Source organism: Penaeus vannamei, unplaced genomic scaffold (assembly GCF_042767895.1).
Source record: "Penaeus vannamei isolate JL-2024 unplaced genomic scaffold, ASM4276789v1 unanchor1014, whole genome shotgun sequence".
In the NCBI taxonomy this organism is placed as follows: domain Eukaryota; kingdom Metazoa; phylum Arthropoda; class Malacostraca; order Decapoda; family Penaeidae; genus Penaeus; species Penaeus vannamei.
Genome location: NW_027214018.1, coordinates 1 through 10000, shown reverse-complemented (window position 1 = coordinate 10000; position 10000 = coordinate 1). Strand labels below are relative to the sequence as shown.

General features: G+C 50.5%; 1 protein-coding gene across 1 annotated transcript in view; it reads left to right on the top strand.

Annotated features, from left to right (window-relative positions):
- Window positions 1-1247, top strand: part of LOC113821455 (uncharacterized) — a gene marked incomplete at its 3' end in the record, with an annotated part of 7877 nt that extends 6630 nt beyond the window's left edge. The window contains exons 4-6 of the mRNA XM_070119992.1: window positions 1-107; window positions 152-617; window positions 665-1247. The exon at window positions 1-107 is cut by the window's left edge and continues 246 nt beyond it. Coding sequence (XP_069976093.1) covers window positions 1-107; window positions 152-617; window positions 665-1247 — 1156 coding nt within the window. The remainder of the gene's footprint in view (window positions 108-151; window positions 618-664) is intronic.
- Between the last annotated feature and the right edge of the window lie 8753 nt (window positions 1248-10000).

Sequence of the window (10000 nt, the reverse complement as noted above, 5' to 3'; positions counted from 1 at the left end):
CAGCACTAAACCCTCACCATCACCACCAAAGCCCCTCCACCACCAAAGCCTCTCCGCCACCAGCACTAAACCCTCACCATCACCACCAAAGCCCCTCCACCACCAAAGCCCCTCCGCCACCAGCACTAAACCCTCACCATCACCACCAAAGCCCCTCCACCACCAAAGCCCCTCCGTCACCAGCACCTAAACCTCTCATCCATCACCACCAAAGCCCCTCCCACCACCAAAGCCTCTCCGCCACCAGCACTAAACGGCCTCACCATCACCACCAAAGCCCCTCCACCACCAAAGCCCCTCACCGCCACCAGCACTAAACCCTCACCATCACCATCAAAGCCCCCTCCCACCACCAAAGCCCCTCCGCCACCAGCACCTAAACCCTCACCATCACCACCGAGCCCCTCCACCACCAAAGCCCCTCCGCCACCAGCACTAAACCCTCACCATCACCTACCAAAAGCTCCTCCACCACCAAAGCCCCTCCGCCACCCAGCACTAAACCCTCACCATCTACCACCAAAGCCCCTCCACCACCAAAGCCCCTCCGCCACCAGCACTAAAGCCCTCACCAACACCACCAAAGCCCCTCCACCACCAAAGCCCCTCCGCCACCAGCACTAAACCCTGCACCATCACCACCAAAGCCCCTCCACCACCAAAGCCCTTCCGCCACCAGCACTAAACCCTCACCATCACCACCAGCCCTCCTGCAGAAGCCCCTCCACCCACCCAAGCCCCTCCACACCACCAGCACTAAACCCTCACCATCACCACCAAAGCCCCTCCACCACCAAAGCCCCTCCGCCACCAGCACTAAACCCTCACCATCACCACCAAAGCCCCTCCACCACCAAAGCCCCTCCGTCACCAGCACTAAACCCTCACCATCACCACCAAAGCCCCTCCACCACCAAAGCCCCTCCGACACCAGCACTAAACCCTCACCATCACCACTTAAAGCCCCTCCACCACCAAAGCCCCACCGTCACCAGCACCTAAACCCACCTCACCATCACCACCAAAGCCCCTCCACCACCAAAGCCCCTCCGTCACCAGCACTAAACCCTCACCATCACCACCAAAGCCCCTCCACCACCAAAGCCCCTCCGTCACCAGCACTAAACCCTCACCATCATCACCATCATCACCACCATCACCAGCACGCCGAAGGGGCAATCGGGGAGCGAACCATGGAGTGCAAAGCCAGTCTCTTAGCGCGACACAGCCAAGCATGTCGCTCGCTCGTTGGCACCGCGGAGTCGATACTGGGGGCTGGGGGGCGTTGCTTCGGGGGGGGGGCGGTAGTTGTTTTGTTGGTTTGTTTAGTGCTTGGATGGTTGTTTGGCTTGGTTGGTTGGTTGGAGAAGGAGAGGGGAGAGGAGAAGAAGGAAGGGGAGGGAAGAAGGAGAGAGGGGGAGGGAGAAGGAGAGGGGAGGGAGAAGGAGGGAGAAGGGAGAAGGAGGAGAGGAGGAAGGAGAGGGAGAAGGAGAGGGAGGAGAAGGAGAGAGGAGGAAGGAGAGGGAGGAAGGAGAGTGAGAAGGAGAAGGAGAAGGAGAAGGAGAAGGAAGGAGAAGGAGAAGGAGAAGGAGAAGGAGAAGGAGAAGGAGAAGGGAGAAGGAGAAGGAGGAGAAGGAGGAGGAGAGAAGAAAGAAGGAGAAGGAGAAGGAGGAAGGAGAGGAGAAGGAGAAGGAGGAAGGAGAAGAGGAGAAGGAGGAAGGAGAAGGAGAAGGAGAAGAAGGAGAAGGAGAAGGAGAGGGAGAGGGAGAGGGAGAGGGAGAGGAGAGGGGGAGGAAGGAGGAAGGAGAAGGAGAAGGAGAGAGGAGAAGAGGAGGGAAGGAGGAGAGAGGAGAGAGGAGAGAGAGAGAGAGAGAGAGAGAGAGAGAGAGAGAGAGAGAGAGAGAGAGAGAGAGAGAGGAGAGAGAGAGAGAGAGGGAGAGGGAGAGGGAGAGGGAGAGGAGAGGGAGAGGGAGAGAGAGGTGGGGAGGGAGGGAGGGAGGAGGAAGGAAGGAAAGAGGTGTGGGGATGGGGAGAAGGACCGGGAAAACAGGAGTGAAACGGAAAGATGGAGAGGGACAGAAAGATGGAGAGGGACAGAAAGATGGAGAAGGGACAGAAAAGAGATGGAGAGGGACAGAAAGATGGAGAGGGACAGAAAAGATGGAGAGGGACAGAAAGATGGAGAGGGACAGAAAGATGGAGAGAAAGATGGAGAGGACAGAAAGATGGAGAGGGACAGAAAGATGGAGGAAGGGACAGAAAGATGGAGAGAGGGTTGCAGAAAGATGGAGAGGGGACACAGAAAGCTGGAGAGGGACAGAAAGATGGAGAGGGACAGAAAGATGGAGAGGGACAGAAAGATGGAGAGGGACAGAAAGATGGAGAGGGACAGAAAGATGGAGAGGGACAGAAAGATGGAGAGGGGCAGAAAGATGGAGAGGGACAGAAAGATGGAGAGGGACAGAAAGATGGAGAGAGACAGAAAGATGGAGAGAGACAGAAAGATGGAGAGAGACAGAAAGATGGAGAGGGACAGAAAGATGGAGAGGGACAGAAAGATGGAGAGGGACAGAAAGATGGAGAGGGACAGAAAGATGGAGAGGGACAGAAAGATGGAGAGGGACAGAAAGATGGAGAGGGACAGAAAGATGGAGAGGGACAGAAAGATGGAGAGGGACAGAAAGATGGAGAGGGACAGAAAGATGGAGAGGGACAGAAAGATGGAGAGGGACAGAAAGATGGAGAGGGACAGAAAGATGGAGAGGGACAGAAAGATGGAGAGAGAGAGACAGAGACAGAGACAGAGACAGAGACAGAGACAGAGACAGAGAGAGACAGACAGAGACAGACAGACAGACAGACAGACAGACAGACAGACAGACAGACAGACAGAGAGACAGACAGAGAGAGAAAGAGAGAAAGAAAGAGAAAGAGAAAGAGAGAAAGAGAAAGAGAAGAGAAAGAGAAAGAAAGAAGAGAGAGAGAGAGAGAGAGAGAGAGAGAGAGAGAGAGAGAGAGAGAGAGAGAGAGAGAGAGAGAGAGAGAGAGAGAGAGAGAGAGCCTGTGCGCTTATGTGTATGATTGTTTGCTTCAGTATATCTGCGTGCACACTTCGAGACCAAAGTGCGCGAGAATGTTGCACACCAATTGCAAAAAGGTAATGCAGTGAGCGTGAGTAACGATACTGAGAATCAATAGTTTAAGAATAAAAGAAGAGAGAAGACGAGCTGCCACACGCCGAACTAGAAGGAGTAGGAAGGAGTGGGAAAAGAGGGGGTGAGGCGTGGAAAGAGTGAGCGGGAAAAGAGGGAGTGAAGAGTGGGAAAAGAGGGAGTGAGGAGTGGGAAAAGAGGGAGTGAGGAGTGGGAAAAGAGGGAGTGAGGAGTGGGAAAAGAGGGAGTGAGGAGTGGGAAAAGAGGGAGTGAGGAGCGGGAAAAGAGGGAGTGAAGAGTGGGAAAAGAGGGAGTGAGTGGGAAAAGAGGGAGTGAGGAGTGGGAAAAGAGGGAGTGAAGAGTGGGAAAAGAGGGAGTTGGGAGAGGGAAAAGAGGGGGAGTGAAGAAGGTGGGAAAGGAAAGAGGGAGTGGGGAGGTGGGAAAAGAGGGAGTGAGGAGTGGGAAAAAGAGGGAGTGAGGGAGTGGGAAAAGAGAGGGAGTGAGGAGTGAGAGGAAAGAGGGAGTGAGGAGAGGGAAAAGAGGGAGTGAGGAGCGGGGAAAAAGAGGGGTGAGGAAAGGGAGTGAGGAGTAAGGAAGAGGGAGTGAGGAGCGGGAAAAGAGGGAGTGAGTGGGAAAAGAAAAGAGGGGGAGGTGAGGAGTGGGAAAAGAGAGGTGAAGAAGGAGTGGGGAAAGGAAGAGGGGGGAGTGGGGAGTGGGAAAAGAGGGGGAGTAGCAGAAGAGTGGGAGGTAGGGGAAAGAGAGGGAGTGAGGGAGTGGGAAAGAGGGGGTGAGGAGCGGGGAAAAGAGGGAGTGAAGAGTGGGAAAGAGGGAGTGGGGAGTGGGAAAGAGGGAGGTAGGGAGTGGGAAAGAGGGAGTGGGGGAGTGGGAAAAGAGGGGAGTGAAGAGTGGGAGAAAGAGGGAGTGGGGAGTGGGAGAAAAGGGGGAGTGGGAGTGGAGAAAAGGGGGAGTGGGGGGAGTGGAGAAAGACGGGGATTGAGGAGTGGGAAAGAGGGAGGTGGGGAGTGGGAAGAAGGAGAGGGGGAGGGGAGTGGGGGAGTGGGAAAAGGGAGTGAGAGGAAGTGGGAAAGAGGGAGGTGGGGGAGTGGGAAGAAGAGGAGGTGAGGGAGTGGGAAAAGAGGGAGTGAGGAGTGGGAAAAAGAGGGAGTGAGGAGTGGGAAAAAGAGGGAGTGAGGAGTGGGGAAAAGAGAGGAGTGAGGAGTGGGGAAAAAGAGGAGCGGGGGAGTGGAGAAAAGAGGGGGAGTGGGGAAGGAGTGGGAAAAGAGGGGGAGTGGGGAAGGAGTGGGAAAAGGGAGTAGGAGTGAGAAAGAGGGAGTGGAAGTGGGAAAAAGAGGGGAGGTGAGGAGTGGGAAAAGAGGAGTGGGGAGTGGGAAAAGAGGGAGTGGGGAGTAGGAAAAGAGGGAGTCAGGAGTGGGAAAAGAGGGAGTGGGGAATGGGAAAAGAAGGAGTGGGGAGTGGGAAAAGAGGGAGCGGGGAGTGGGGAAGAAGAGGAGTGGGGAGTGGGAAAAGAGGGAGTGAGGAGTGGAGGAAAAAGAGGGGGAGTGAGGGAGTGGGAAAAAGAGGGAGTGAGGAGTGGGAAAGAGGGAGGAGAGGGTGGGAAAAAGAGGGAGTGGGGAGTGGGAAAAGAGAGGAGTGAGGAGTGGGGAAAAAAGAGGGAGCAGGGGGTGGGAAAAGAGGGAGTGAGGGAGTGGGAGGGAAAAGAGGGGGAGTGGAGAGTGGGAGAAAGAGGGAGTGGGGAGTGGGAAAAAGAGGGAATAGGGGAGTGAGGAGAAAAAGAGAGAGAGGGAGTAGAGGGGAGTGGGAAAAGAGGGGAGTGGGGAGTGGGGAAAAAGAGGGAGTGGGAAGGAAAGAGGCAGTGGGGAAGTGGGAAAAGAGAGAGTGAGGAAGTGGGAAAAAAAGAGAGGAGTGAGGAGTGGGAAAAGAGGGAGATGAGGAGTGGGAAGAAGAGGGGAGGCGGGGAGTGGGAAAAGAGGGAGTGGGGAGTGGGAGAAAGAGGGAGTGAGGGAAGTGGGAAAAGAGGTAAGTGGAGAGAAAAAGAGGGAGTGGGGGAGTGGGAAAAGAGGGAGTGAAGAGTGGGAAAAGAGGGAGTGGGGAGTGGGAAAAGAGGGAGTGAAGAGTGGGAAAAGGAGTGAGAGTGGCGGGGAGTGGGGAAAGAGTGGAGTGGAAAGAAAGAAAAGAGAGGGAGTAGGGAGAGTAAGGAAAAGAGGGAGTGAGGGAGTGGGAAAAAGAGGGAGTGGGGAATGGGAAAAGAGGGAGTGGGGAGTGGGAAAAGAGGGAGTGAAGAGTGGGAGTGAGGCGTGGTAGGGAGTGACTGGGAAAAGAGAGGATGAGGAGTGGGAAGACTGAGTGGAAAAAAAGGATTGTTGATAAAAGTGAATGGGGAAAGGAGTAAGGAAGAGAGAACAGAAAAGAAAGTGAAGTAAGAAGAAAGTGAGCGGGAAAAGATGGATTAAGGATATGGAAGAGAGTACGGGAGAGTGGATAAGAGTGGGAAAAAAGGGATGGGAAATAAATGAGTGGAAATGAGGGAGTGAGGAGTGAGGGAGTGAGAGTATGGGAGCTTTTGGAGAGAGGTGCTAGACGAGGAGTGAAAATAGGTTGTAGGGGTGGGGAAGGGGCGAATAAGTGGGAGAGGAAGATGGAATAGGCATAGAGCGGGGGAGAGCGGCAAGGGGGAGGGGGAAAGGGAGCAACATAGAGCGGGGAAGAGTAGTAAGTGGGAGTGGCAGAAGGAGCTAGAGTGGGAGTGGGCATGTAGAAGGAGAGTGAGAGTGGGAGCAAGAGTAAGAGTGAGAGTGGACAGCTGCAATCTGGTTGAATGGCGCAAATTTCCTCGGGCATATTCGCGCGCTTGAAGACGAGCCCGGGACGATGTGCAATGTTGCATGGCGGGCGGGAAGGGGCTTTTTGCACAGGGGAAGGGGGTGAGGATGGGGGAGGATGTGAGGATTGAAAGGAGGATAGTGATGGAAAGACAGATGGAGAGTGGGGGGTAGAGGGAAGGGAAAGGGGGGGGAGGGTCACGTGTGCATACATAGGCATGCGTAGTACACATTGCACATGCACGTTGCAGTTATGGATATAAACAATATCAACGCGGCCGAAGTCACGTGTTCTCTCTGATCATTCGCCTTAAGTCTCCACACGGTTCCCTTCCCCTCTCCCCCCCCCTCTCCCTTCTGGCTCCGCCTCCCCATAGGCCGATCGTGGCAGCCAGGGCGAGCCATCGACAACTGAGCCGCACAGGGGGAGGAAGTGGAAAAGGAAGAGGAGGGAGGTAGATCGGTAGCTAAATAGATAGATAGGTAAGTAGATAGGTAGGTAGGTAGACAGACAGACAAAAAGACTGATAGATAGATAAATAGATAGATAGATAGATAGATAGGTAGGTAGATAGACAGACAGTCAAACAGACAGATAGATAGGTAGACAGTCAAACAGACAGATAGATAGGTAGACAGTCAAAAAGACAGATAGATAGGTAGACAGACAGACAGACAGACAGATAGATAGATAGATAGATAGATGGATAGGTAGGTAGACAGACAAACAGACAGATAGATATATAGATAAATAGATAGATAGATAGGGAGGTAGATAGACAGACAGACAGACATATAGATAGGTAGGTAGGTAGGTAAATAGACAGACAGACAGACAGACAAAAAGATAGATAGATAAGTAGACAGACAGATAAATAAATAGATAGATAGGTAGACAGACACACAGACAGACAAACAGACAGATAGATAGATAAATAGATAGATATATAGGTAGGTAGGTAGATAGACAAACAGACAGACAGATAGATAAATAGATATATAGGTAGACAGACAGACAGACAGACAGACGAACAGGCAGATAGATAGATAAATAGATAGATAGACAGGTAGGTAGGTAGATACACAAACAGATAGATAGATAGATAGATCAAGGGATAGGTAGGTAAGCAGATAGGTAGGTGGAAGATGGTAAAGATGAAAGGACATGGAAGTAGAGAGATAGAGAGCGAGAGAGAATGTTGGAAGGGGAGAAGAACGGGAAGGATAGGCAAGGAATAAGGTATAATAATGATAGTGATGGTAATGAAGATGACAATAGAAATAGTAGTAATGGTAATAATAACAATAATGAAAATAATTGTGATGATAAAGATTAAAATAATAGTGATAATAATGATAATGATGATAATAGTAATAATAATAATGATGATGATGAGAATAATATTAATCATAATGATGATGATAATAATAATAATGATAATAATGATAATGATTTTGATGATAATGATGATGATAATGATCATGGTGATGATGATAATGATAATAATATTAATTGTAATAAAAATGATGATGATGACGATGTTCTAATAACGATATTGATAATGATAAGAAGGAGAAGAAGAAAGAGAAAGAGAAAAAGTTAAGAATAAAAAAGACAAGTAAGAGAAGAAGGAAAGAAATAAAAGAATGGGAAGAAGGAGGAGGAGGGAAAGGTAAAAAAAGGGAGAAGTAAAAATTTAAAGGGGGATGGGGGAAGAGGAATAAGAAGGAGGAGAAAGAAAAAGGGGAAGGAACCTAGGAGGGCAGAAGGAGAATAGAATAAGGAATAGAAAAGGGGAAAGGGAAAGGGGCAAAAAAGGAGAATAAGGAGGAAAAAAGGGAAAGGGGTAAGAGAATAAGGAGAAGAATACGGAGGATAGGAAGGAGCAGAAGGAGAATAAGAATAAGGAATAGAAGGACAATAGGAAGGAGCTGAAGGAGAATAAGAAGGAGAATGAAAATAGGAAGGAGTAGGAGCATAAGGAAAAGGAGAAGGAGGAGAATCAGAATGAGGATGAGAATTAGAATGAGGAGAAGAGTAATGAAAAGGAGAATAATAAAGAGAAGGAGTAGTGGAAGAGTAGGAGAGGAAAATATAACGAGGCAGGAGAGAAGGAGAGAGGGAGAGAGAACGCGAGAGCGAGAGCCAGCGAGGGCTAGAGAAGGGAGAGCGAGCGAGAGAGGGCGGGAGGGTGGAGGGACGTATGAATATTTGATGATGCTTCCAGGCTTCCCACTCGCTCTCTGCCTCCTCGCACTTGAGAGGGAAGGAGGGAGGGAGGGGGGAGGGAAGGAGAGAAGCATGGAATATGAGAGGAGAATGGGGGGGAGGGAAAGGGGAAAAAGGAAACAAAATAGAACGGAAAAAGGTAAAAAAAATAACCTGGGTGGATAAAAGGAAGGTGATGATGATGATAGTGATTGTGGCGATAAATAGAATGGCAATAATGATATCGAGAAGCATCTCTCTCTCTCTCTCTCTTTTTTTTTCTTTTTTTTTCTTTCTCTCTCTCCCTCTCTCCCTCCCTCCCTCTCCCCCCCTTCTCCCCTCCCTCCTCCCTCCCCTCCTCCTCTCCCTCCTCCTTCTTCCTCCCTCCTTTCCCCCTTCTCTCCCTCCCCCTCTCTCTCTCTCTCTCTCTCTTCTCTCTCTCTCTTCTTCTTCTTCTTCTTCTTCTTCTTCTCTCTCTTCTCTCTCTCTCTCTCTCTCTCTTTTAGGCACAGGTACAGGAAGGAAGTGGAACCAGGGTATGACAAGAAGAGAAAGGCCAAGAAAAAGAGAGAGAGAGAGAGAGAGAGAGAGAGAGAGAGAGAGAGAGAGAGAGAGAGAGAGAATAAAGCATAGTAAGTACATAAGAGAAGAAGAGAAATAAATAGGATATTTAAGAATAATAAACACTTACAAACACACATACGCACGCACACTCGCACATAAGCGCACACACGGACACGCATACACGCGCACACGGGCACGCGGACACGCTCACAGCAGACGGAGCGAACAAGGGCCCGCCCAAAGAAGATTATCCCTAACCTAATACTGAGTGACGCAGCCGTCCTCTCGAGGGCGAGTGACTCTATGGCGAGGCCTGACCTTAGGCTCCACGGAGACAGGCAGCCCGGCGCACACACAGACGCACGAACTGACATGCTCTATGGATTACCGGCAAGGGGGGGGGGGTCTTGGATGACGAATGAAGAAATGAAAAAGATAAACACAGGCGGAACGATTTTTCCTTGTGACGAGCAGTGTCTTTTTTATCTAATATATTTGTGTGTGTGCATGTACGTGTTAGAGAGAGAGAGAGAGAGAGAGAGAGAGAGAGAGAGAGAGAGAGAGAGAGAGAGAGAGAGAGAGATAGGAAGGGAAGAACGGAGAGACTGAGTATGTGAGAGTAAGAGGGAGGGGTAGAGTGGGGGTGCGGAGAGAGAGTGGGAGGGACGGAGAGAGTGTGTTTATGAGAGTTGGAGTGAGAGTGAGGGTGAGTGCGTGGGAGCTTGTAAGCTCCCGAGTAAGAAATACTAATGGCTCTTTTTCCATCGGAGAAATGTATGCATTTAAAAAGTCATTTCATCCACGTGGCGTGGGTGTTTGTTTACGTTTTAGGAGAGACCCCGTCATTTTCCCGAAACTTTGCCAAAAATACACAACTGTGTTTTTTTCGATTTCTTCTCTCTGTTTATCCATATCTTTATTTTCTTAACATCTGTTTCCTTTTTATAGCAGTTCATTGCTTTCTTAACCATTGGCTTTGACCAGCTTCCTCGACTTACATTTCCTTTTCCCTTTCCTCCATCCTTCTCCCTGTTCTCTATCCTTCTCCCATCTCCTCTCTTCTTGGCCATCTTCATTCCTTTCCCCTCCCCCATTCTCCTCCCCTCTCCTCTCCAATCTCCTCACATCTCTCGCCTCTCCTTCCTGCTTCCCCTTTTACGATCCCTTCTCCTCTCCTCTCACCTCCTCTGTCCGCCCATCCCCCCTCCTTCTCCCTGCTTCCATATCCTCTCCTC